The sequence below is a fragment of the Lutjanus erythropterus genome, chromosome 5, assembly GCF_056507025.1.
Source record: "Lutjanus erythropterus isolate fLutEry1 chromosome 5, fLutEry1.hap2, whole genome shotgun sequence".
NCBI lineage: Eukaryota > Metazoa > Chordata > Actinopteri > Lutjaniformes > Lutjanidae > Lutjanus > Lutjanus erythropterus.
The window spans coordinates 26,509,514-26,537,423 of NC_139321.1; the positions used below are offsets into that span (position 1 = coordinate 26,509,514).

General features: G+C 39.0%; 4 protein-coding genes across 5 annotated transcripts; all 4 read left to right on the forward strand.

Annotated features, from left to right (window-relative positions):
- The first annotated feature begins 464 nt into the window (after positions 1–464).
- Positions 465–3,370, forward strand: LOC146327038 (transforming growth factor beta activator LRRC33-like). Its single transcript, XM_084719425.1, has 2 exons — positions 465–599; positions 761–3,370. The coding sequence occupies exons 1-2, from the start codon at positions 510–512 to the stop codon at positions 2,621–2,623; spliced, it is 1,953 nt and encodes a 650-aa protein (XP_084575551.1). The 5' UTR covers positions 465–509; the 3' UTR covers positions 2,624–3,370.
- Positions 3,371–6,686: 3,316 nt separating this feature from the next.
- LOC146327039 (uncharacterized) lies at positions 6,687–16,552 on the forward strand. Of its 2 annotated transcripts, none has more exons than XM_084719430.1 (8): positions 6,687–7,359; positions 8,404–8,536; positions 9,931–11,053; positions 11,252–11,382; positions 13,354–13,517; positions 13,793–13,947; positions 15,772–15,857; positions 16,022–16,552. In XM_084719430.1, exons 1-8 carry the CDS (start codon positions 7,219–7,221, stop codon positions 16,102–16,104), a joined length of 2,016 nt encoding a protein of 671 aa, XP_084575556.1. In that variant the 5' UTR covers positions 6,687–7,218; the 3' UTR covers positions 16,105–16,552. The 2 variants fall into 2 exon arrangements, with proteins under 2 accessions (XP_084575556.1, XP_084575555.1); XM_084719429.1 differs by having other exon boundaries at positions 6,689–7,359; positions 11,249–11,382.
- Positions 16,553–18,579: 2,027 nt separating this feature from the next.
- LOC146327040 (gap junction beta-1 protein-like) lies at positions 18,580–21,280 on the forward strand. The gene is made up of 2 exons (XM_084719432.1): positions 18,580–19,793; positions 20,095–21,280. Exon 2 carries the CDS (start codon positions 20,109–20,111, stop codon positions 20,934–20,936), a length of 828 nt encoding a protein of 275 aa, XP_084575558.1. The 5' UTR covers positions 18,580–19,793; positions 20,095–20,108; the 3' UTR covers positions 20,937–21,280.
- Positions 21,281–23,962: 2,682 nt separating this feature from the next.
- On the forward strand, positions 23,963–27,048 carry LOC146327041 (gap junction alpha-3 protein-like). The gene is made up of 2 exons (XM_084719433.1): positions 23,963–24,290; positions 25,608–27,048. The coding sequence occupies exon 2, from the start codon at positions 25,632–25,634 to the stop codon at positions 26,715–26,717; it is 1,086 nt and encodes a 361-aa protein (XP_084575559.1). The 5' UTR covers positions 23,963–24,290; positions 25,608–25,631; the 3' UTR covers positions 26,718–27,048.
- Positions 27,049–27,910: the final 862 nt, after the last annotated feature.

A 27,910-nucleotide genomic window follows, 5' to 3' on the forward strand; every position in this document is an offset into this window, starting at 1 on the left:
GGTTTCCGTTTTCCTGAGACTATGTCAGGAACAAACAAAGGTATAATTTTATATCGCTCCACAGGTGTTTTCCTGGTTGACACAAACTCCGGAACGCTGTAAATACTTTTATAGAGCATGATAAATAAAATTAATGTTGATATGAATGGGATAACGTGCCTTGGTATAAATTAATTTTCAATGGGTATTTCTGTTCAGAATTAGTTTGGGATTCATGCAGCTGTATAATTGGTTACATTTAACACAGATATGATTATGTTTGTCTAAAGATTAGTTTTTATCTAAATTAAAGGGTCCTTACTCTGACATTTTCATAATAGAAAGTGATTTATCAGTGGCCAAGCCTTTATTGTCTAAATATAGTATCCACAATGCCTATCTGGTGTCCGCAGCTGTTTTCAGTCTGGCTTTTTTTTTATGAAGCATGGCTATAAGAGGGTGTGTGTGAGTGTGTATATGAGCTCTGACAACAGTAGTGGTACAGCAGCAGAAGCAGCAGCAGAGGGATAATGGTCAGACACATGTTCTCTCATCTCCTGCTACTCTGGTCACTCAGCCATGGTCTCTACAAAAGCGGACTGACAGATCATAAGTTGAAGGTATACTCATGTTAAATAATTTAAATGCTAATATTACAGATTTCTTTGTTCTTAAAGTTGCACATTCATCGGCTTTGAAATCTTAAAACTGCTGAGGTTGTTTGACTTTTGGTTTCCATGGTTCACTCTTTGACTATGATTAATGTTCCTTTCATTTCAAGGAGCAGTCCTGGAACAACCAGAGTCTCCGCTCTGTCCCTCTGGATTTGGATGCAAGGCTTAGAAGACTAGACCTGTCCAATAACTTCATCAGACAGTTGCACACACTTGCTTTGCCATACTTGGAGCAGCTGGACCTGAGCTCCAACCAGCTGGATCTCATCTCCGAAGGGGCTTTAGAAAACCTGGCTCGACTTGAAGAGTTGAATTTGTCCAGAAATGCGCTGAACAACAACCTTGGCAGCAACAGCAAAGCCCTCCAATCCATCAGCAGACTGAGGACTTTGGACATATCAATGAACGGTTTGAGCGATGATGCAGTGGAACAGTACCTTCAAAACAAGCCTTCTCTTGATCAACTAAAGATGACGGGTAATGTTTTAACAAGACTTTCACACAACTTGTTCAAGGAGAGTAAAAGTTTGAGGTCCATTATTATTGACGACAATCTGATATCAGTGATAGAACAGGGGACATTCGAACCGTTGAGACAGTTAGAGATGCTAAACTTGGCCAAAAATAACCTTGCACATATCTGTGATTTTAAATTACCTCAAGTTAAATACCTGAACCTCAGTTGGAATTCAGTTGAGTTCTTTGTCACACATGAGGATAACCAGTTCTACAGGCTTGAAATTCTTGATCTGAGTTACAACAAACTCCTTTATTTCCCAATTGTTCCAAACATGAGCCATTTGAAGTATCTATATTTACAGAATAACATGATTGGAGCCTTGAATTCAGAGGCTACAATGGTTTCAGAGGCCAATGCACTTTATAATGAGATTATAAAGGAAAGAAAAGTTAGAAAAAACAACCTACATGCAAACTGGAGACTGATGCCACTGGTTCATATTGACCTGAGCTATAACCACTTCAGGTCTTTTCCTCTGGAGACTCTGAGCCTTCTCTCATCTTTAGAAACTCTTTATTTCAGCTACAACTGTCTGCAAAAGATCATCTGGACTGTTAGAAATGATAACACATCAGGGTACCATCGGCAGCTTTTCTTTCCCTCCTTAACGCACCTTGACATGCAAAGCAACAGACTTGTATACATTTCCCCACTATTTCTCAGTGCGCTCACGCACATAGAAACATTAAATCTGCAAGACAATTCTGTGCAACCTTGTTCCTCTATGGACCATTTGCAAAGCTCTCAGTTAATGACTCTAAACACATCTTGTGTTGTGTTTGGGCAGTTAAGGACTCTTAAACATCTCAATCTTAAAGGAAACAACATAGAAATGCTTCACCCAAACACGTTTCAAGGGACCTCTTTGGTTTCTCTGAACCTGGCAAGAAATTCAGATATGGTAATGCAACTTGGCGCATTAGAAGGTGTGCAAAACAACCTACAGTCCTTGATTATCAGTGAAATAAACATGACCAGCTCTGATCTTCTGTCTTTACCCTGCATGTCAATGTTAACTCAGCTGGACATATCTAACAACCATCTAGATATGATACCCAGCAGTTTAAGCTGCTCTCCTCTGAGAGAAATCGACATAAGGAATAATCATTTTGTGTCTTTAAACCATTCTTTGATCCTTGATTTATCTGTTAACCTCACTCTAATGTATATCAGTGGAAATTATTTTAACTGCTGTGACAATAAATGGCTGACAATCCTACACCAGTTAAAGATAAAACTACCTGATATCAGTGATACTGTGTGCTTTACAAGTGACAGAAATATGGCGATGGCAGGGTATCTGGAAAACCCTTCAGTGAATTGTTTGGTTTATCCAAAAGCCCAGGAAATTCACTTTGGACAAATGATCATAATTGTTTTATTTGTAGCTGTAATGTTAACAGTGTTGTTCATATTCACCAGGAAGATGTGCTGTGGACAGACGTCATAGATAGTGTGATATCTAAAATATAAAGTTATTATTTTGTACATTGTTTTGTTCTGCATATGGGTTACATAAGGTAAGCAAAGCAAATACACTGGAGAGCAAAGTGCAGTAACTGAAGCATAAGTCCTGTTTCAGTTCAAATTTGCATGACCCAGTTTACTATAAACAGAAGTGGGGTTTAGTGGCTGCTTCGACTGTAAAAACAGATTTTTAATTAGTAAAAGGCAGTAAAATCTTCATCAACTGGCTCTATTTTCATCCCTATTGAGGCTGTCTCTTATGACTGCCCTGCACATTAGTCTGCAGGACATGCGTCACACTGTTCAGCCAAAATGTTGTAACTGAAATTGGCTTTATCGACTCCCAGGCTGTTGGGTTACAGTGCATGCCAAATTCACTAATCAGGCGGAGAATTTTCGCCCATCCTTCATTGTGAAATGTTTGTTTGCGACTAAAAGTTTAACCTTGGCTCAAATTTTTATGACGTCTGTGAAGCCTTACACAACATGTCCAGAATCTGAACTGAATGCCTCAACAAGCCAACACAACGCCAATAAGAGACCTTGTGCGACTTTCTGTATAAATGTATACTAACTAGAAATATCTTATTTGACAATGTGTATATTAGATCTATTTTACTATCACTAAATGCATATGCTTATGTTTTGTCATGTATAACTGGGAGACTGTTATCAAATACACTGGTAAATATGGAAACAGTTCTTAATAAACATATGCTCATACTAATAACCAGATGTTGGCAGTCTTCATTTTGCAATATGAATCTCTCATCTATACCTACAAAATAAATCACTAAGGTTGAAAGGAAAGAATTTCAGTTTCTCTGAATTTATTTTTTGTTTGAGCAACTTGAATTCCACTGAATCACAAAATAATTGACTGAAAGAGCTATCACTCAATAAATCTGTCTGAACGTGGATCCACTACAAATCTGAAAATAAGCACATAATCAGTGAAATCATAGTTTAAACAAACAACACATGAACAAACTTTTATCCCAGACAGCTGATCTATAGACATGAGTGAGTTTGCATGTTCATTATTATTGAGCTTTATCCTTTTTTTTACTCCTCTGTGCCAGTGACAGCCATGTCTGGAGGGATTATATATTCAGGTTGTCTGTACGTACATCTGTCCATCCATTTGTCCCATTCTCATGATCACATTATCTTAAGAACACGCTGATAGAATTTGATAATCATAACAGCGTGCAGGTTTCTGTGTTTTGATTTCTAACCATTTCAGCCACTATGAGATGGTTCAGAGTCCTGGATAAGGTATCTACAAGCTGCAGTATCTGGTTTCTATCAAAGTACCCAAGGCAGTATATCCAGGTTTTCTCAAGGTCTTATCCAAGCTTCTGAAAACATGATAAGCTGCTTACATTCCCAAAGCATAACCAGAATGCTCCAAAAACCCAATCATAACCAGGATACTACTGTGTGTGTAGGCACACTTAATAGGTAAGTTGATTGGCTGGTGACATGCTCCAGTGTAACATGCATCTAAAATGAAATGATATCAAAACTTCCAAAGCATTTTATTCTAATCAGCATGTATCTGAGAGTACACTGGGGAGAAACTGCTGTTTCAGGAGGATATCCTGTTGAGCAATCCTCTCACTGCCGTCTTATTGACACATCCCTCTCCTTTAAACTGATGCAAAGTGGCATTTTGCAATTCTCGCGTCCATTACCACTTCATCCACTGGGTAGAGCCCAAGCTATTATGCCAACATAAGCGGCAGAAGCGTCAGTATGCCTATCAATCTGGCTCTTGAGCAATATTAACTGTAGGAAATGTTGCCCCACCCACAAGATTTAGGTACTAGATCAAGTAGCAGCTTGACAAGTTCAAGCAAAGAGCACTCGAAGAAAAGAACACTGTGTGGATAGTATTAGGTGTAAAACCATAGGAATGCAAGTAGCAAATTGTATTCATTCTTCTGCTTGGTGATTAATGGTGGCTGGCATTTAGACGTTAGCAACAGCTTGTTTGTTACTACATTAGAGCAAGCATTAGAAAGTAGTATCACTGTCAGCTTCTCCCCCTAGGCTACCTTTATTTCCAGTAAACCCAAGTTAAAGATTAAAGCTGAGACTGGAAATCTCTTTTAAGGATCATTTTCTCTTGCATTAGTGATATCCGCTTCCTCAAGTGTAACACTAGTCACTGGTATTACCATTAATGTTGTACATACAGTATATCATAGTTAAGTCTTATCAGTCCTAGACAAAGTTAATATCCCAGAATCCAGATGTTTGTTTTGCTCTCATTTTCAATTCTCTTTCCGCTATGTTCTATTTTGAAAAATGCTGACCTGGAATCGCAGTTTTCCAAACAAATGCATTTTGCTGCTTCTCCCAACACAATCTTGGTACAAACAGCACTCAAGAAAATACAGAAATAGTCCTGACCATATCATTTTCAGTAGGGAGTTCCTTCTAATTCTCTTTCTCTTCAGTGGAAACAGATTCAAGACATGACACATCAGGGTCTGACTTAGCTTTGTATTATGTAGGAAACAAAAATTACATAAAATAAATATACCATTGTAGCCCATTCTATGTGGGCAGAAAACATGCATGGGCCAAGAGACCAAGAGTGCAAAATATGATCAGCACATGCATACTGCAGCAGAGCTCTTAAACTTTCCACCAAGAAATAGGCCAACTCACAGAGTCTTCTGGTTTAGCGGCCCTTGTCCCTATGGGACCCTGTGTCTGTACCCAGCAGGCCTGTTCAGCAATCCAAGCATGACCACAGAGGTGCCTGAAAAAACGTGCTCCCCAGAATCCATCGCTGTAGTAAGCAGTCCTAATTGCAGTCCTTTGCTAGAGTTAGAGTTGCAGTTGATAAGGTGCATTTGTTTATCATTTTACAGTATAAATTGGGAAATAAATAATAAATTATAACATTGACTTTTTCATGGAGTGCTGAGGATGAATTAAGCAGTCTCACAGCCTAGGAAAGAGGCTGCTCTGTAGTCTGTTGTTTTGGCAGCAGATACTTCTGTATCTGTCGCCAGACAGCAGCAGGGTGAACAGGCTGAGGCTGGGGTTGGTGATGTCTTTTAGTGTCCTCTGGGCTCTGAGCAGGCACCTCCCTGATATCCGTGATGCTCTGTACCAGTACCAATGATGTTCTGAGCTGTTTTAATCACTTACTGCAGAGTTCTCCTGTTCTGGACTGTGCACATCCCATGATGCCAGTATGTGATGTTTCCAGTCAAGGTGCTTTCTATTTCTCTTCTATAAAAGCACAAGAACTTAGCACAGGAATTTTGTGGAGGTGTGTGAAGTCCAGGACAGGTCCTCTGTGATGATGGTTGATAATAAATGAATGATAATGATCACACCCCAGTAGCACTGAACTGTATCCCCATCCGGAGGTCGTAGGTGATTATTAGAACTACTCAGTGTGGCACAAAAAAAATCACATTGCTAATTTTTGCATCACAAGTATCATTTTCACTGGAAAAAAATAAAATCCTGCTAATGTCACATTTATCAGTGTCTTTACAAAACAAACATGTTTTCTTACATCTGCAGAACATGATTTGTAGGCCAGGGCATCTCTGCAGCACTACAATACATGAGGGATACTCTACAATGAGCAGGTAATTATTGCAAAATAAACCCCAAATGGGTTATGCAGGATCCCAATGCAAACAGAGGGGTAATGAGTCACCCTGAAGGGATTTATTTCACAATAATGACTTGCTTACTGTACAATATCCTGCTTATTACACAGTTTCCTAGCAAAAATCAATGATTGGCACAATATATTAATTTTAAAATGATTTATGGATTTAAAAACATCTTATTGCTCCTCCAGTCTATGATTAGAACTGCTTCCATAGCAACGACCTGTTCTGAAGAAATAAGACATGAGCAGAATCAGAATGTAATACCTTTTTTCAATGCTTCTGCAATTTAAATATTGGCCATACTGCAGTTTTGCTAATATTTTGATTAATTGTGCAGACCTAGAAATAACTTTTTTTCGATTTTAATGATTTGCGGTTTACAGTTCAGGCAGTCCAGCAGCATGAAGAAGAGGCCACCTGTTAAAAGTCGTGGTAAAGTATTTGGGATGATTTTAGTTCACACAGTCATTGAAGCAGTTGGCTGCTTTGAAAAATTATTTTTAAAAAGTTGGCTCTGGTGACAGATAAGCTGAAGAAATGGCAGGGCACCCACAAACATGAAGGTTACACCACACCTTTCCTTCAAAATCGGCCGCGAAAAGTAAGCCTAGTGTTATCAACATGGCGGACACCGGCGGCTCCTCGTTGTCTCTCGGCTGAAGAAAGAGCAGGACACACCAATTACGACCGTTAGAAGAAGAAGAAGAAATCATAAAGGACACGGAGAAGCAGAACTGCAGCACTTTGGCGACCCTTCAGAATGACAAAGCCATAAACCAAGAGCGCCGCCAAAACTGGTAACATTACTAGTTAGCCAACACTTTCATGTACGCTTATTCGGCTAGCTAGCTACCGTTAGCCAGCAGCCGTGCAGTGAGTCAGAGCGCGGTGCTCCACCAACGGCAGCAGCGGTGACATCAGTCCGATCATGACTCCTGAGCAGCAGGTTGTCCAGCTCCAGCCGTTCCCCTCCATCATCACCCAGAAAGTCCAGTTAACTTACAAACTGTTTCTGCTGGAAAATGCCCGGAATACACTTGAACAAGAACTTCTCAGCTTCACCAAAAAGGTACGTATAAATACCTGTTTTACATTCACTTAACTATACATATCAGACTGTCTTTATCTGTTAATTCATTTAAGCTAGCTAGCAAAAAGACCACATGTTCGAATCCTATGACCTGGCTAGCAAAGTTGATTTAGCGTTAGTTCGCTGGGATCGCTAAATTTTAATGAAACACAGCACTTTTGATTGAAAATATCACATAATTGCTACCAGAGCTCCAGTCAGCGTATATTTAATCATTGCTTAACAATTTTACAGTGTTAAATGATTATTTGTATAGTCTGTAAATGAATTTTACCAGTCACTCAGTAGTCTGCTTTTTTTCTTTTTTCTTTTTCTTTTTTTGCTGGTGGGTGAAGAAAGTCAGCCAGCCAATTGCACATTTTACCTAAATGTGACTTGTTGGTGGTGCTAATTTTGTGGCCTGGCTGCAAGTAACAGTTATTTTCATGATAGGTTGAACTTACTATTATTTTCATGACTAGTCTAATTGATTATTTGTAGTCTAGTCTGAGCTTCTTTTGTCCAGCCAACCGACCAACACCCAAAGACTAGTATCATACTAACAAGGAAAAGGAGCAAATTCTTAGATTTAAGAAGCTAGAACAAGCAAACCTTTGACGATTTTTCTTGAAATATGACTGAAACGATAAATCCATTATGAAAATACTTGGAAAGTAATTTTCTTATGATCAACTAATTGATAAGTTGTTGCAGCTCTGCTTTAAATTAAATGAAAATAAGGAAAAAATGGTTACCACAGTTTCCCAGGGTCTACAAAACAAATTTTTACTGGTTAACCAAGACTCTAAACCCCCAAGATATTCAATGTACAATTATTTAAAATAAATAAATAAAAATAAAACACAAAAATCATCACATTTTAGAAGCATTAAACCAGTGAATATTTGATTTGGTTTTCTGGTAAATTACTTAATTGACTATTGATCACAACAATTACTGGTTTTCCAATAAGCACAGCACTAAGTGTTACCCTTATTATTGGATAGATCTCTGCTTTCAACATTGCTTTCACTTTTCCCTCAGGCTTATGAAGAGGTTCAAGATTTCTTCAATTTATCTTTTCCCTCGAGTATGTTCAGTGGTCTTGTAAAGCTTTTGGATTCAAAATGTCAAGCTGTCGAGAAGCTCTCAGCTTTATTAAAGGACCTCACAGTTGGTAAGTCAAGAATTATTCATGCAGTTTTCATTGCTAATGTGACAGTACAGATATGTAAGACAAATGTGTCACATTTCTCGATTACGATAAATGCAATGAACAGGACTCCCCCTGCATAGCCAGTATTTGCAGTCAGGTGCTGGTTGTTCACAGAAACATCTTAAAATTAACAACCGTACATTTAAATGACATCACTGTGACTTAGTTAAGAGAGAACTTCTTCAGTTTCGCTCAGCAAAATTACATGAGCAGTCAAAGGTGTGATAAATGTGTCTGTGTCAGATGACTAATTATCAATTCATTTTTTTCATGTGTTTTTTCAAAGGTGAACTTTTATCAAAAATATGGCATAGTAATATTGCACAAATATAATAATATTACAAAAACTACACAATTCAAACACAATTCAATATAATTTTTTATTAGATAACTAACTCCCATATATAACGGACTGAATAGGATATGATAAACATTTTTAGAAAAAGAAACTACTGGTCCTTAGGACTAAAAAAGAATCTAATAATCAATTATTTTGACTAATATTGCTAATGCAATATTATTTGCAGTATTAGAGGGAATGATAATCTTTACATCATTCTCATTTTTTTTAATTGTGTGATTTTTATGGAGACCTGTACCAAATAAAGATGTTTCCTTAAATCTCTAGAATAAGATGTGTAGGCCAGGACGTCTCTGCTGCACCACAATATTTGATTTAAAATGGTACTATGACACACAATTCACCTTTAACAAATATTGCTCCTCCTAAAATCTGAAAATTTCAGTAAGCCATACTGCAATTTTGATCAAATTTGAGTGATGCCCAGATCAAAAAGTTGCTGATGGTATGCCACTAGTGCTGCAGTGGCATATGTCAATCTGTAGAATAGTATGCCACTTGTTGTATGCCACAGTGTATTTATGGTGAATAATAAATAATATGCCATACAAGGTATGGCTGGTTGTTCCACAAGATGGAATATAATTTGATGTAATCTGTGATTGTTTTCTACTAATAAATAAAACATGCCAAATATAATCCCAATATTATTTAGTTAGTTGGCTCTTAATTTCTGTTTTTGACTACTCAGCCTGGCAACTGTGGCTAGGCTAAACTTTTATCCGTGTTAGTGAAGATTAGCTCCAATATTACCTTTTGGTACATTGCCCAGGATATATAAAATTAATTTGCACATGCATCATTTTGATAGTGGTCTGACTTTCAAGCGGCACCTGCTTTTAGGAAACAGCATATGCCAGTGGAAAACAAGTGGCATACCACCACTGTGGACACTGGCAGATGCCTGATCTGCCACCAGCAGTATGCAAGTATCCAGTATGTGATTTAGTAAAATCTTTTCCTCTTTCATATTCTGTTTTTCTTGTATTTACAGAGCCACACATTTGTGTCAAAAATGGAGTGAGAACAAATCAACTTCAGTCACTTGCTAACAAAGGTACCCTGATGACAGATGTTGTCAAATTTGGGCCCATGTTGCAGAACTCGCTTATGTCGAGCTCCATGGCCAAAGCACTCCAGGTGCTTGGATCCACGCTGTCCCTTCAACATGTCTTCATCTCCCAGCCTGCAGCAGCGGTCCAGCAGGATGACATGATATGCATCACTTCCAGCTACAACAGTGCCGTTCCAACTACAAGTTCATCGTCTCACTTAAAGGCTGAAGAAAAAGAACATGCTGTTGTTTATGACGAGGAACACCCTCCAGATGCTGTGATTCTTCCACCTGCCATCAGTCAGAGACCCAAGATTAGTGCAGAGAGGCCTCCACTACTACTACCTCCAATACCGGCTATATTCCCAGAGATCAGTAACCCTAAACCAGTGAATATAACACCACTAATTAGCTGGGGATGTGTGGAGGACATCCAGGTGCAACACCAAAAACAAACATCCTCTCAGCTGCTTCACTTCCTCAGAGCCAAAGCTAAAAACATGGGTGCAATAGAGGTCACTGTCATGGAGTCAAGTAACAATACGCACATTTCTAGTTCGCCACAGTCAGTGTCTCCTACCATCAAGGCACAAAGTTACCAACTCAGACATGTTGGTACAGATGGTGTGATTGATGCACAAGCTCCGAAAAACTTGAGTGCAGACATTGAAAATCAGACCCCAGTCTTCAGAGTGAAAAAAGTGGAATCAAGTGGCTCTCTGACCTACACTTGTGTGATTGCAACAAAGACTGAATTGTGGGATATTGGAGACATCTTTACAGAGGTGGGAAAAGCCATCCCCTTGGAAGATAACTGCCAAAATACAACTGCTCAGGTGGAGAACATCGAGCAGAAAACCCCAACTCTGCTGTGCACAGAACCTGAAGATGAGGGCAAATCTGCTGGGGAAAAATTGTCAGCGATCAACAGTATCACCATTCCTGAGTTCCAGATCCAGAGGTTTGAAGAGACTGAAGTTGTGGTGTCTTATGTTGTTAGCCCAGGCCACTTCTATGTCCAACACACAGACTACACCCTGAACCTGCAGGCCCTTGTCACAGAGTAAGTTGTTCAGCCTGGTTTCTAATCTCTTGTCTGCTTTTTCTCAGCTTTTCTTAACCCTCACTGATTCCCTGATCATATTAACAGAACTTAAAAATCCTTTTTGTTCAATACTGCTTTCTTTGTAGATTTTTTTCTCCCTCTTTTAATAATCCACATGTTTCTGGTTGTCAATATTTTTTTTCTCATTTGCAGCAGCTGGAAAGCCAGTAGTTCATATGCTGAGCAGAACTGCATTCCAGACATTGGAACCCAAGTAATGGCTTGGTTCCCTAAGCAAGAACAATGGTGCAGGGCTCAGGTGACAAAAATATGTGGAGTAAGTGGAGGTGGGTCCAGTTTTGTGCATTGGGTTGATTTTGGGAGAGTAATTGTACACATATCGCATAGGTGCATGGCTATCAGAAACAGTCTTAAAGAAAAAAGGTCATGGCTGTACACTTACTCAATGCCACAAAAGTTTAATAATAACCATGTCTCAATTCCCCTGGGATCTTCATCAGGTCAAAATGTTTGAACAGTGGAAACCACACCCCTATTACATACATTCACCGCAATAGGCTGACAAGCTCTGTGGCAGCAGGTGTGGTTTACCATTCAAACTGCACGGGGTGATAAACATTCAAAAACCATTAACAAGTCATTAAATGCATAGAAAAAAATACATAAACAAAATTCAGAGAAAAATAGTAATACAAAAGCCATACTTCAAAATATAAACTGTACAACCCCAGTTCCAAAAAAGTTGGGACGTTGTGTAAAATGAAAATAAAAACAAATTGCAGTGGTTTGCAAAAAACTTTTCAACCTATATTCAGTTAAATATATCATAAAGACAAGATGTTTAATGTTCAGAATCATTCACTGTAGTGTTTTTGTTCTAAAAATGTTGAGACAGGCATGTTTATCACATGGACGTGTTAGGGTACTGAGGACACTAATTGTTGAAGTTTTTAAAGTAAAATTTTTTTTCAGTCGTGCTTGATATACAACTTCAGGTGCTCAACAGTCTGGGGTCTCTGTTGTTGTATTTTGTGCTTCATAATGCACCACACATTTTCAGTGGGAGACCGGTCTGGACTGCAGGCAGGTCAGTACAGTGCCTGAACTCTTCTACTATGAAGCCACACTGTTTTAATCTGTACAGAATGTGTTTGGCATTGTCTTGCTGAAATAAGCAGGGACATCTTTGAAAAAGATGGCATCTGGATGGCAGCATATGTTGCTCCAAAACCTATATAATGTCATCGGGCCTTCACAGATGTGACAGTTACCCATGATGCCATGGGCATTAACACACTCCCACACCATCACAGCCTTGAGGTCACATCCATAATTTATAAAAAACAGTCTGAAATGTGAACTTGTCAGGCCACAGCACACTTTTCCATTTTCTGTCAGTCCGCAGCGTTCCTGGATATTGTTGATATATGATTTTCACTTTGCATTGTAGAGTCTTAACTTGTGTATTTAGATGCAGCGACAATCTGTGTTTGCAGGTGGCATTTTCCATTTTTAAGTCCTCTTAAGCCCATATACTATCCTTTATACAATTCTGTGGATTTTTAATGCAGTGCCACCTAGGGCGTCAAAGGTGACTGGCCTTTAATATTGGTTTTCAGTCTTGTCCCCAGCATGACAAGATTTCTTTAGATTATGACTCTTTTCAGGATATTATGGATTGTAGATGGTGAAATCCCTAAATTTTCACAAAGTGGTGAACCTAATCCCATCCATTCTTGTGAACAGCTGAGCCTTTTTTCTATTTATACTCATCATGATACTGTCACCTGTTACCAATTACCCTGCTTACCTGTGAAATGTCCCAAACATTCCTTAACTTTCCCAGTCTTTTCTTGTACCTGTCTCAACTTTTTGGGAACATGCTGCAGGTATCAGATTCACAATGAGTGTATATTTACAAAAAAAAACCCAAAAAGTTTATCAGTTTGAACATTAATTATATTGTCTATTAATGTACGATACTCATTTGAATACAGGTTGAAAGGGGTTGCAATTGATTGCATTCTGTTTTTATTTATGGTTTATTTATATTATGTACATGATGTCCAACTCTTTTTGAATTGGGGTTGTATGAAAATGTACATGACCTACATTCAAAAATATATTATAATACATGGCAAGGAAAAAGACAAAATCTTAAAATCATGTCCAGACCTTAGGCATAAACATTGAGATGGTTTTACAAATGCATACCTCTAGATGGTAGCAGTGTAACTTTGTTTGCATGAAGCCACTAGGGAATAACCTGCTATGCTCTCCTTTCCTGTGGATGTCAGATAATAATGACACTGATGGTGTTGGGGGTGAGACGTCGATCAAGGTGGAGGTGAAAAGACTGGACTATGGTGACACTACCTGCCTGTCACTGTACAACATCAAGGAGCTGACCCCAGAAATGGCCACCCTGCCACTTCAGGCTATATGTGTCTCACTTGCAAACGTGAGTGATTTCCTAGTGATAATGTTTGCCTTATGATTTTATGACTGATGAACACGCTTTGTTTTTTTTTTAGTGACAGATGTGCAGATTATCCCTCCCAGGATTTGCATGTATGGAAATGGTTAATGCACTGTGCTTTGCTGTGAGAGTGTAGACCCCGTTTCAGTATTGGCATTTGTCCACATGATTAGTCACAGCCTTATCTATTGCTCAGTGATAAAGGAAATGAATTATCTCAGTTCATGGTATTTTTTGTCCATTTCCTCTCCCCTCAGGTGACGCCCGTGAATGGGAGTGATTGGTCTGAAGAGGCGGTGGGCTGGTTCCAAGCAATAGTGCGCAACAGGATGCTCTATGCCAGACTTTACCCGCAGGGACCAAAAGTTACAGTCGAGCTGTTCTTGGAAAAGGGAAAGCTTGGAGCTATGAGGTACTGAGTATTAAACACAAGGCAGTTAATTGTGTCTTTAAAATTAGAATGAGCAGAATTGGAAGAGCTGATAAAATCACTAAGATTTATTGACTCATCTAATGTTTCTGCCAACAAGTGTTCTTTTTCTTTTATTTTGCCAACTGTCATTGTACAAATTATGTACTTTGTTGAAAGTAAAACAGTGACTGAATATATGCTTATGCTGACCTTATAATGTGTTTATATTGTACAGCAGACTTATTCAATTATCTGCCTTTGGACCAGATCTGGTCCTTTAACGACCTTAATCCTTCCCTTTGTTCATTTATGAATATTAAAATGTAGTAAATGCAGCATTACTTTTATCAAAACAACACGTCACTTCTAAGTTTATGGGTGTTACATCATTAAGATCAAGATTTTATTGGTAGGCTAATGAGCCCATTCATTCTCTCTGCCACTATTATTTTAAAAAAGTCTCAACTCAGGCTGTTTAAGCTGACAGAATTCAGGAGAGTCAAACTGAATGAGATGGTAAAGCTCCTACACAGAGTTTTAACAGGATATAAATCTATTTCAATTTAATAATGATGCCTCTATATGACCTACATCAGCAAACAAGACTGTCAGGCCAAAGACTCTTCCTTCTGCATAAACTAAGGGTGTTAAGTATGGAATTTGAATTTAGTAATTGCCAGGTCTAGATAAGTATGAAAACAGACAAAAAAAAGAAAAAAAAAATAGAATTGTATTTGCGTTTCCAGACTGTTCAGCCCTATTCTGTTTTTTAAAATATAAACTGAATTTCTAAAAAGGAAAAAAGAAAGTAAGCTTGTTTATGTTTGTATCATTAACATCCCAGGTACTACTTTGTCATTTTCAGCTAGTAAGTTGCTTTCCTGGAGGTTGTTTATGTTTCCCGGGGAAACAGGTAAATATGTAGGAACCTTGTTTCAGGTAACAGAGTATACCAATCCCTAATTGAAACTATACTAATTTTTAATATTGCGTCCTGGTTTGAGCAGTGTTGAGAGAAATGCAAAGCTTTCCAAAGCAGTTAACTGGGCAGTACAAGCTGACTGAACAACTGAACTGTCCTATGAATATGACAAAGCAGTCCAGCCCTCAAGCGGCAAAATCTTAGATGACCACAGCCATCCCTCAAATCACCTCTTTTAGCTACAGCCTTCAGGGCAATGGTACAGAGTTCTTCAGTAATGGCAGCCACATCTTGAAGCTAGTCTACTACTTCAACACACAGTACATAACTATTTTGTCCTTACCCTGACTCAGTCCTCACCTTCGAGCAACTGCTGCTTTTTTAAATATAGCTTCTACTATTTTTTCATTTAAATGTGTTTTAATGTTTCCTGTTTTGGATGTGACATGTTGTGTTTTAAATGTGCTGCACACATAGAGACAAATTTCTGCCTTTTGCATGCAAAGGGTAGACAATGAAGTATTTTTTATTCTTTTCTAGGATTGGATGTTTTTATGTAGTAGTTGTCATTGTCTGCTACAGGTCAAAATCTCCTGGAAATCACATGAAACTAGCCTGTGTTTACATTTGCCCTGTCAAAGTTACAATCAGTCCTATGTTAGCCACTTAAAAGGACGAAAATTTTATTTTTGACATTACATTTTGTGTTTGTGGTGATGGAAACCTTATGTTTTTTTGTCCACAGGGACGTCCAAAATCAACATGATATGAAAGTTCCTCATATTTGTTTTAAGCAGCCCCTGACACTTTACTTTCTTGTTCTTGAATAGGCCTGTGGTACTGTTTCAAGGTCAGTAACTGCCCAGTATCATGACTGTACGGTGGTGTTATTTTCATTTCAGGAGAGGTGCATCACTGTCCCTGAGACTGGCCCAGAATGGACACGCAAAACACAGCAAACACAGGAATGTTGGTCTCACGAAAACAAGTAAGTAGAGTTGCAGTTTGGAAATTGTTTACCTCAAACTGTGCATCTACAGTAGGTGGCAGTGTAGCCTGTGTATGACCAGAGCAGCTCTCATTTCTATTCAAAAGCTTCTTTGCCACCACTCTCATTTTCACCCCAAATGTTGTGTTTGTTTTGCTCTTTAGGTACTATTCAAGTTAAAATGAAAAACCAGGACTCCGAGTGGGAGAAATATCTCATCTCATGCTACACTCAGAACAAGAATTAGGTCAGAAAGCAGGAATGTGTGCACATTTGTTGGTGTCAGTTTTGTCTGCCTTGTCTGACACCACTCAGACGTTTAATAATTCTTAAATGAGAGATAAATTGTCCCATTTTGATTGACAATCTGTGTACATACAGTGGAGAATAAAGGTTAAACATTGACAAACTGCTGTGATTGGCACTTTGCAGTACAGGGATAAATCAAGCATATGTAAATAAGGAAATAAAATGTAATTATAAATGAAAGTTTTGTATTAAAAACAAAGGCACTGACTGGATTAGTACACATTAAGTAAATCAGCTTTCTTGTGTATTTCTGTGTTTGCCATTGCAGTTCATACAGCCAAAGCTATGTCTAGTGAATGTGAGTGTAAAGCTAATGTTCTCAACAAATTTCGCTTTCATTTTTTCAAAATCATAAATTTCCCCTTTAGTGTTCAACAAAGTGTCACTAAAGCCTTTAAGTCTTTAAAGCAGTGATTAAAAAAAGAGTGAATTAAAAGAATATTTTTAATAGCTTTTTATGTACGCATGAGAACATTTATACCTAATTGTGGAGCATGTTTTTTTTTTTTTTTTGAAGATACTTCATAGACATAGTTTTGTATGTGTGCATTCTGTACTTTGTACTTTATTTATGTGCACAAATCCTAGTTATTCTAGGCATTAGATGGTGCCAGTTCAGTCACATTATCTGCCCTCTATTAAGTGATACTTAATTTGTCTGCATGCCACATACAGTAGTTTTTGTTTTGTTTTGTTTTATGCATCACTTTCCTTTAATAATCATTGCCATGTTCACTTGGTTAATATTGAGTTCTTATAGAAATCAGGCAGATCTATTATTTTGAATGTGTAGTACATATATCTCTGCTTTGGTAATAAAACTGTTACATAAAGTTGGATGGCCCATGTCTGTGTATTGTAGAGTATCTTCTATAGAGAGAATATAAATGAGGTTGAGTTCATTCAAAGAATTACCAGGCCACCCAAACCCTCCCACTACATCTGTCGTGAGTGACGCAGAAATGCTTATGCCACAGTGAACTTCTGTAGGTCATCTGATAGTACGTGACAAATGACCACATTGTGTTTGTACTTGCTTCAGTTTGTTGCTACTGTAAATTATTGTTTCTACTGTCACAGGGAGGAGTTTGACCAGAACAAACTGTGAAATGTCAGTTGCTAATAATGATGGAAGGAATTATAAATGCTCCTCTGATTTGAAATTATGAGGATCTAAGAACATGTGGATTCAGTTGTCAACATTTCAAGTTTTTCCCTCTAAACATTCAATCAGCCCCTTCAGGATTTTGATGTTTTGGGGGTTTTTTTAGATTTTTAATCTAAAATGCCTGCTTTCATAGCAGCTTTTCTAAAAATTGTGATGCATGCTTCAGTGAAACTTTGTGAAAATATTTGTATATTTTTGTAATTAATCAAAAATCAAAGACAACTTGTTCCAGGGAGAATAAAACCACATTCTGCTTCGAGTCATCTAAGTAACCTTACGAAAAAGGCTCAGGACTACAAAAACTCTAACAAAATATTTGTTATTTGTAAATGTTGAAGTGCACCTGGAGGCTATTTCACAAGGAAGCAAAATCTTTTTGGAGCTCAAACTCAGTCAAAACAGTAAGCACGACTTTATAAAACTGCATACATATATGTGTTTTCAGTGACGATAACAATGACAAACCTTGTATTCTTTGCAATACTTGTGACAAAAAAAATAAATAAAATAAAACAAAAAAATGAATAAATAAAACATTGAGTTGATTTATTAAGGTGTACATGTATGATGTATACACAAGGATTGAACTAAGGGGAAGCTGTGTTTATTGGGCAAATTTGTGGAAAGGTTGCAGTGATTGGACAAAATTGCAAGGCCGTACAGAAATCATGCAGATTGGTTGAATTTGGATGAATTGTCGTGATTGCAACATGGCAACTTACTGGAGAGACCAATACATGGTAAACAAAAACAAGGAATGAAAATAATGTAAGATAATAATAATACCAATAATAATTCTAAAACACATCACTGAGGTACATCAACCATTGTACCTGGACGTTATTATTAGCCTACAAGCAACTCCACAGATTATAGAGGTAATGTTTCACTATATTGAATAGATGGCTGCCAGATCTTTTTAAATGCAGCATATTTGTTTTTAAGTATGTGTCGTTTTCATTTAGATGATCCATTATCGTCCCTTATCCACCATCCCTCAATATTTATTAGTTTGTTCACATGATGTACTTTGCTCAGTCATAAGCACACTTGTGCTGTATAACTGTGAAATAAGCTTGAAGCAAAATCATAGTCTGAGTGCAGTGTGATTAAAGATACCATGTGCTCATTAATGGATGTTATCACAACAGTGGAAGCAAAATGTATGCAGAGGTAGTTTGGTAGATAATTAGTGCCCCTGTAAAAACATCAATAAGAACAGTACCTGCACAAAACATAATTTCATGTTTGTGACAATATATTTGTCTAATTTACTTTATAACAAGACATGGCTGTTAGAAAAATCAGCATGACAGGACTGTTCTTAATTAAATCTTGTGCATGAAGTTAAATTTTACTTTCATTTTCCACTTCTTTAGTGTTTACATTAGTCGAACAGCTAAAGTATTTTGTGGATGAATCTGCAAAAGTGACTGTGCTCTCGATGACAGTGGCTCAGGTCAAAAGCTTCCTTCACTTCCCTGCCCTGCCAAGCACAATAAATAATGTGGCAGGCTGAGGCCTTTTGTGTCCACACAGATTCCTTCTTTTGCCCGGGGTAGGCGGAAATCGAGGCGTTTGATCTGAATTCTAAAGAGTCTTGTTGCAGCCCAATAAAGGCCGCCATTGTATGTAAATAGTTTATATAAGAGCATATGACTGCTACGGTGCAGGGCAGTGGCTAGTGGCGGAGGAATGATTAGCATTTTCCAAACGCATGGTGTTCTCAATCCAGCCTTTTGGCTCGCTAAAAAACACAATATTTTAATTCATTTCTTCCTGTTTTGTACACATTTTTGTGTACCACCACAGCTGAAGGTAAAATACATGTTCTATCATTTAATTCTGTTTGATACTAACACTCAGTGTGCAGTGACACCAGACTTATTATGACTGATGGCTGGCATGTCCCATTGACTTGACAAATACTTTGTCATAATGTTTAAATTCTCATTAGTCTTTATAATAGTAATGTTTGAATGAATTTAGCTTTTAAAGAAGGTGATCATTTTAATTTTTAAGATTTTATTAAGTAACTCTGGTCAAGTCTGTAGCATTTCTTATAAACAATAGAGGTCTCTCAGTCGTCTTAGAAAAAAATCTCATAATGAGATGGATGTCTCGCTGGTTCCTTAGAGAAATGTGCTGGCAGTCTTTCAGTCTGTCTGTCTGTCTGCGACTGGGCTGTAGGTCAGTTTGGGAGCACAGTATTAATACGGGGTGAGCCAATCACGTGGCTTGCCGAATGTTTCGCAATTGGCTTCGTCCTGTTGCGTCTTGTGACGGTGCACGGTGGCAGGCCATCACCCCTGCTTTTTATACGGCTAGCGAGCTACTTGGCAATTCTTTTCTGTTGTTCCTTGCTCTGCCAAATCCAGCTTGATGCTCAGGCCACACCTCAAGATGGTCATCTTTGGACCCGGCGCTGCTTACGCCGCTTGCACCGCTGGCTGAGCCTGGTAAACCTCTAACAACTACTGTTACAACAGTTAGACTTTTACTACATTATCAAGTTGTGGACGACAGCAATAACTATTTAGACTGATAATCCATTGTTAAAAATGTGATTTTTGTTCAATACAAAGGACTAAACGGTGCATGTTTTTTAAAACATTTTGGCTATTTTAATTAAGTTTCTCTAAAATTCTCTAACTTTGTATTGTTATACATAATATAGTTAAAATAGACCTCAAGCTAGAAATATAGCTCAGCTTACATTCATGCAACCTTGACTGAGAATGTAATTTTTACTTTTTGCAGACCTGGAGTCGAAAATGAACTGGGGAACCTTTTATGCCGTGATCAGCGGCGTAAACAGGCACTCTACCGGCATTGGACGCGTTTGGTTGTCCGTCATCTTCATCTTCCGTATCCTGGTCCTGGTGGTCGCTGCTGAGAGCGTTTGGGGGGATGAGAAGTCTGGCTTCACCTGCAACACCCAGCAGCCCGGCTGCAACAGCGTCTGCTACGACCAGTTCTTCCCCATCTCGCACATCCGCCTGTGGGCGCTCCAGCTCATCCTGGTCTCCACCCCCGCGCTGCTGGTGGCTATGCATGTGGCCCACCGACGCCACATCGACAAGAAGATCATGAAGAGGGCGGGCCGCAGCAGCCCCAAGGAGCTGGAACACATCAAGAACCAGAAGTTTCAGATCACCGGAGCTCTGTGGTGGACTTACATGATCAGCATCGTCTTTAGAATCATCTTCGAGGTGGCGTTTCTCTACATCTTCTACTTGATCTATCCGGACTTTAAGATGGTGCGTTTGGTGAAGTGTGACTCGTACCCGTGCCCCAACACGGTGGACTGTTTTGTGTCCAGACCGACAGAAAAGACCATATTCACCGTGTTCATGCTGGCGGTGTCTGGGGTGTGTGTGCTGCTTAACCTGGCCGAGGTGATATACCTCATTGGCAGGGCCTGCAAACGGTGCTTACGAGGCTCTGACGACGAGTCCAAAGGAGCTTGGATTAGTCAAAGATTGTCTTCTTACAGGCAAAATGAAATCAATCAGCTGATTGCAGACCACTCTCTCAAATCTAAGTTCACTGTGACCAAAAAGAGCCCGACTGAGAAGGGTGAAAGGTGTTCTGCTTTCTGAGACTCTCCTGTTCCCTTTAAACTAATCAGCAGTAATCACACAGTCACATCCAGGGAGCATGTTGCTCTGCATTAATGTCACATATATACATCTGTATACTGTATATATGATCATTGTCAGCCAACACATGTAGACCATTTATTTATGTATCATTCAGTCAATTGCTTATTGATTCATCTGTTTTTTCATTTATCAGTTTTACTGACATGAGTTGCTGTCAGAACTCGTCTAAACCGTTTGGTGCAGTAGTGAAGGTTAAAGGACCATACCGATGTTTTCGCATGTTGTAACCCATTTATTGCAACTCAGGCATACTTCATGTCGGTGTCAACAGTTTGTCAAAGCTCACATTCATTTGTTAGATTTGGGGGGTCTTTAGCATACATTATGAGAAGTAGCACCGCAAATTTTGTGCATTTTCCTGAACACAGTTGAACATGTTAGTCAATTGTCGATTAATAATTAATAACTAATAACGCACAAAAAATTGCATTTTCTCAGTTTAAATTTTATTTTAACAGTTTTAGGGGCACATTAGTTATGTTAGGGTTCAGCGACCTGCGGCTCTTTTTGCCCCTCTTCAGTGGCTTCCTGTGGTTTTGCCAAAAAATTACAAGGAACAGTTCTCTGTTTTGTTGTAGGTCTGAAGTGATTCTTATGTTCTTCAATTGTACAACAAACAGCCTATGCCTATGTCTACAGCTCAATGTATTTTCCTTTAAATTTCGCTGGTGGCGTGTCTTCAGTCTTCTTAGATGAGCTGTGGATGCTGAACCAAAAAAGGAGGAAAAATGAGAATTTAATGGTTGCAGTTTCAGACAGATTGTTTTTTCATTTTTGGACAAAAATCCAAAGGCTTTTGGCCTTTTGACAGAAAAGGTTGCCAACCCCTGAGTTATATGAAATACTTATTTATGAAACACAAACAATTTAAATGAACAGAATAATAAAACCATAAGGCCCTCACTCAAAACTACTGCTCTTGTCCACCTGTCCTTATACAACAAACAGCTCGACCAAACAAATAATGTCAAATTTGGGTGAAATTACTGCCAGTTCCAGGCAAACAAAGCAGACCTAACCATGACAAAACAGTGGGCTCCAGAGAAATGGTACACAAAACATACATTGTGGGTTAATACATTTCTAATCAGTTAAATTCTAAACGACAATTAACATCCCTGCAAAACTATACCTGTGAGCATCAAACCTTAATTTTTTTGTTTGTTTGAAAATACAGTTCACATTAGAGATTTTTATTTAAATCTTGCAGGTGTGGCAGGTTGGGGTACCAGTTTGAAACCATCAATAGCTTCCACACATTTGTATTTTCAGACCATATGATGCATGAAAACCATTAAGCACACGTTGATTTTAAAAAGATAACATGAACACTTATGATTTAGGAATAGGAGGGTTTCTGTATGGTAAGTGATTCATCTTTATCACTCAACAGTAATGTTACTTTGACACAAAAATGAATGGTTCACCTATTTAAGAACTTTACATGAAAATACACTTCGATTTTCATACCATACTTTAATTAAAGGAAATGAGCAGTGATCCGACACAAACTTCAAAAGCAAAAATTAGAAGCTTTGCAGTATGTTTAGTAGTAATATAACGTATGTATGAATTTCTGGTACATTGTCCAAAATGTGCAAAAACACCAGTATGGTCCTTTAAAGATGCAACAATTACAGTAGAGATTAAAATGCTGGATAGACAGTGAACTTTTATTTACATATTGTTAATATGTACCATATTTGATTCCATTCTGAGTCAAAGCAACGGAAGAAAGGGGTATTTATTTGAGTAAAACCCATTTAATGTCAGTAACAGCCCATTAAGCCAATCATGACATACTTGGATTTTATTAGGCAGTTTTGGTCATTTGATTTAGCTAAACATTGTGCAGACAGTTCTAACTATTATGTAACTTGGCAAACTGCTGAGGAAACAACAACAACACTTGGTGCTAGAAAACCAAAGAAAATTTTAAAACTGTCCAGTGAGGTAAATCATTGGTCTGTAACATTTTAATAAAAACCTGATGAAGATGCCACGTGATTTTCAACAGATAAAATGGCAAAATTGCAATAATTCAGTCTTACTCCTCCTTCACTTGTCTGCTGGGTCACATTTGAATATTACAAATCCCAGTACTGTAAATATATCTTTGGATTTGTATATCTTTGAATTCAATTGTGAATACTGCCTACTGACTGCACTGAAGCTTCTGTTTTAGGTGATTTCTTTTGTTTGTTTTAGAAAAATGTCTGAGGTTGACCTACTTTTTAACACAGACCCAACACTGTCTGACAGTTGCACTTGCTTTCTTTAATATCGCTGTGTGTAGTAGATTATTCAGCGTCTCTCTGGTCCTGAAAATTTAATGTCCCACACGCTGGTATCTGTTTATACGTCTGTTCTATTATAAAGTTATTCACATTGTAGTGCATACGGAAACCCTGGTGTTGACATTTATGCCCAACTGTACATATATGTTGATTTACATCCAGGTAAACAATCCAGTTAATACTGTATATAATATGGGTTGAAACTATATGTGTACATTATGTAATATAAAGAAATAAACTGCCTGATAAATTGACGTCATTTGATCTTGTTTGTTCCATTGGGTTTCTTTCACAAAGTTGAAACAAATGGGTAAAATAATGGAATATTTCAATGAAGAGTAACCTTAGTAATTATATAAACTATTTTCAACTTTAATACTTAAGATTGTGACTTATCTTTTTACACGGATGTTGAAACTGAACTTTTTCTTCCTTCCTGTCACTTGAAACTTGAGGATGCAAATGGCTACTCATCTCCAAATCATGCCCCCCATGATAGGAGAGACCCTCGTACTATATTTAGCCCTCAGAGGCACTCGTGTCCAGACAGACTTAGCAGACAACTTCATTGGCCAGCTGCCGTGTCACTCACTCTAACAAGCGAGTAATAGTTTACATTAGAGAGTGTACCCTGTGCCAAATTTAACCACACACAGGGGGGGAGGGAGGGCAGACAGGCTGGACAGAGTGTGTCCAGCAGGTTACGTGTGTGTGTATGTATGTGTGTGTTGTGTTGGTCAGTGAAGACCCCGGGGCCCTGGATCTTGACTCCGGCCTGAGTTGTATTTGACAACAGAAGAGAGAGCCGGTAGGTTTGTCGGTGTGGAACAGAGGTTGTGGCGATCAGAAGTCCACTTTTCCTGTCCATTCAAGGGCATTGCTGGGGGCCCGAAGATCAGCTCAGCACTGAGGCCTGTCAGAGAAGCAGGCGGCCTCATGGACCCTCAGGGAAGACGTGCAAGGCTTCACCACAGGGGATGTATAAGCTGACAAGGTGGGTTTATCCAGTAAATTTGACTTCTGTGTAATTATTTGTGAATTTAAACTTTTGTAGATTGAAGTACTTTCAGGACTTTAAGTCAGAGACAAACTTTAGAGAGGTTACTTTGGGGACGTGATCAAAGGCTGTGGTGTGTTTATAGACTTTCTTGAGGGAAAAGGAGTTGCAGGTGTCCACACGCTTGAGAAGACCACTTCATTTTTTTTCATATAATGTTTGTCACGTTGTTATCTTTCATTTAAAATTACAACCCAAACTAGAGTTGTTAAAACATCAGATTTAATTCATGGCGGCTTCCTAAACATCGTTTCACCTGCCACATTTCAGCAGTTACCAGAAGTCATTCAACGTCACCTTACCCTGTCTGCTACTGTACAGTACAGTCCATCCATCATAAGCGGAATATATTTATAACATAATGTGTTACTGGAGCTGACAGTAACAACATTACTCAACTGCTTCTAATTCGCACTTCCACCAGCTTCTCCTGGTGTTTGATTTCACCTCGTGTAGATCGTGTCACTGTGACTCGGGCCATGAAGGCCAAGAGCCACACAACCATGACTGGAACTGGCCTTCCTTCCTGTCCGCACTTGCCAAATATATACCCTCCTAAAGTAAATATAATCCTGTCTGCGTCCATGTGTAAAAGGCCACTGCCTGCTTGGCAGCAGAGCACCCCGGTTTGTACACTCAGTTAGCAACTTGGCTCCCTAGAGACTCATTTGGTCTGCTGAACTTGGTAAGACAATCTGTAGTCTTCAGGAACACTGACCCTTACTTTAATCTTTCTATATTATTTATGTTTATTTTATTTTATTTATTTATTTGTAATTGAATGTCTATAATATATAGATGTTATTGTGTCAGATTTTGGATATCACATGATAAGTGTTGTCTTTTCCTGGTTTTAAAGGCTGCATTATAATATACTTTTACCTTTACCCACTTACTGTAGTCATAATAGCCACATTACTGATAATTATTTGTCAAAAATCTAATTGTGTTCATTTTTGAGTGCCAGTAGTCATCCCTGTAATATTGGTGCAGTATCAGTATTATAGAGCTGCAACAGTGCTTTGATAATCGACTCAGAGGTTTCCGTTATTTTTAATAGAAAGACGTCAAAAATATCTGATTTCAGCCTCCCAAATGTGGTTATTTTCTGCTTTCTTTACTCCTTTATACTAGCTATCACTTAGTCCTGCTCTATTTTTTTTTCTTTTTTGGTCTTTTAATGTATTTGCTTTGTAGACAAGTCTATAAATGAGTCAATCATTAAACTGTTTTTGTCTGTGTTTGTGAGTCCAGTCCCAGATCTGAACTTGCACAGCCATGGGGGACTGGAACCTGCTAGGAAAGCTTCTAGAAAAAGCCCAGGAGCACTCCACCGTGGTGGGAAAAGTGTGGCTCACTGTCCTGTTCATCTTCCGTATCCTAATCCTGAGTGCTGCCACAGAGAAGGTGTGGGGCGACGAGCAGTCGGGCTTCACCTGTGACACCAAGCAGCCCGGTTGCGAGAACGTCTGCTACGACATAACTTTCCCCATCTCTCACGTCCGCTTTTGGGTGCTGCAGATCATTTTTGTGTCCACGCCGACGCTGATCTACCTGGGACACATCCTCCATCTGGTGCGGATGGAGGACAAGCAGAAAGAGAAGGAGAAGGTGCAAGCGCAGCATTCAGACAAGCAGGCCCTTATTGGGGATGCTAAGCACAAAAAGGCTCTGGTGAGGGATGATAAGGGTCGAGTGCGCCTGCAGGGGGAGCTGCTGCGTACTTATGTTTTTAACGTGATCTTTAAAACCCTGTTTGAGGTGGGCTTCATTGTGGCTCAGTACCTCTTGTATGGCTTTGAGCTGAAGCCCATGTACACATGCGACAGACCGCCCTGTCCCAATGTAGTAAACTGCTACATATCCCGCCCCACAGAGAAAACCATCTTTATCATCTTCATGCTGGGAGTGGCCAGCGTGTCTCTGTTCCTCAACCTCATAGAGATCTACCACCTGGGCTTCACCAAGTGTCGCCAGGGCATCACCTTCAGGAGAGGCAATCAGTCCCCTGTGGGTGTCCCCAAGGAGCCCAGCGAGGTCTCAGTACCGTTTGCACCGAGTTACGAGGACTACTTCCACGGGCACCACCAGGTCCAGCCGGCCTACCCGCCCGTACCCAGTTACAACCTCTCCCCTCTCTCCGACGGCACAGACTCTTCCTTCCACCCCTTCCACAGCAAGGCAGCCTACAAACAAAATAAGGACAACTTGGCAGTGGAGAGGAGCAGCAGCAAGCCAGAGGAATGTGACCTGAAAGGAAAGAAGGGAGCAGGATCGGCCCCTGGGTCACCTACGCAGGCCAGGCCCGGTCGCAGTGCCAAACACAGCAACAACAAGACTAGAATAGACGATCTGAAGATATGAGGTTTATGTTTCTCTGAGGGGTCTTAAATTGCTGTGAAGGGATCAGATGTTGTTTGGAAGCATTCAAACATGCTGAACAGACCGCCCTCTTGAAGATGGCACAGGTTTGACTCATTCCAGCTCAGAAGGGAGTGACATTTATAGGGCACACAGAGAAGCTGCAGTTGTACAGAAATGCGTAAAGACTTATGTGGTTCAATAATCACATTTCTAATGAACTTACACCTCATCACGGTGTGCCATGGCTGGGTATTTCTTTTATTTTGAAAAACCTGATTGGATTTCACATTAGACTGTAGCATTAAAGGTAGAATATGTGGGATTTGTCAATTGCTGTCTCAAAACACACTAGAACAGAACTCTAATTCCCAGGTCGTCCCAGAAACGAACACAGCAAATTACTGAGGAAATTAAGAAACTACAGACAGACAGCAGGATCCAGGGTCTCTGCAATAGGCAGTAGAATAAGTGGATGTAGCCACCATAACATAACCCATTAGTTTTTGGACTGCTGTTTTGAAACCTCAAGCTTGCAAACAGCATGTGCAGTACTGATGAGAGCATGTAGCTGATCGGTGACTTGCGGTGACTTCTGTATTGCTGATTTTGGCTCGTCCGTTCAGCTTTTTCTGCACTTGTAAGCAAAGACAAATTTCTGCCATTTGCACACAAACAGTAGACAATAAAGTATTTTTCTATTCTATTCTACGGTGGCCGCCTGGTCACGACCTTTCTCATACTAAACAGTACACTAAATTATGGTTCTGAAAATATTTTATGCAAGAAATAGGCAACATAGCAACATAATCTTGATCTATATTTGACCAATGCTGTCAATGTAATGTTTTGTTAGCTTTTTAGCTAGCAAACAATTGGACTTTTTTTTTTTGCTTTTTAGCCAGCTAGCAAACAACGCAACATTTTTTAAGGAATTCAGAACAGCCGAAAGTTAATGATCCATATATAGGTGATCCATATTTGATCAATACTGTTTAGTTTGACAGTTTGATCTGAGTTTCATGAGCCCTGCATGTTACACGTGATAAAATAACTGAGAATCACCTGTCAATCACATAGTAGCCCCACCCTAAAGCATACCCTGCTTTATCAAGGCTAAATGGGACCATTATTTACAAAATGAACATAGCTCTTTAGAAAAAGACTTGAAACTAGTGATTGACACCATAAATTTA

What these genes read in the sequence shown, in the direction of transcription:
- LOC146327038 (XM_084719425.1), top strand. Translation starts at nt 510, where the DNA reads ATGGTCAGACACATGTTCTCTCATCTCCTGCTACTCTGGTCACTCAGC. An exon ending in TGACAGATCATAAGTTGAAG is followed by an intron (nt 600 to 760) that starts GTATACTCATGT and finishes TTTCATTTCAAG; the next exon opens with GAGCAGTCCTGGAACAACCA.
- LOC146327039 (XM_084719429.1), top strand. Translation starts at nt 7,219, where the DNA reads ATGACTCCTGAGCAGCAGGTTGTCCAGCTCCAGCCGTTCCCCTCCATC. An exon ending in TTCTCAGCTTCACCAAAAAG is followed by an intron (nt 7,360 to 8,403) that starts GTACGTATAAAT and finishes CTTTTCCCTCAG; the next exon opens with GCTTATGAAGAGGTTCAAGA. An exon ending in TGTTGGTCTCACGAAAACAA is followed by an intron (nt 15,858 to 16,021) that starts GTAAGTAGAGTT and finishes TTTGCTCTTTAG; the next exon opens with GTACTATTCAAGTTAAAATG.
- LOC146327040 (XM_084719432.1), top strand. Translation starts at nt 20,109, where the DNA reads ATGAACTGGGGAACCTTTTATGCCGTGATCAGCGGCGTAAACAGGCAC.
- LOC146327041 (XM_084719433.1), top strand. Translation starts at nt 25,632, where the DNA reads ATGGGGGACTGGAACCTGCTAGGAAAGCTTCTAGAAAAAGCCCAGGAG.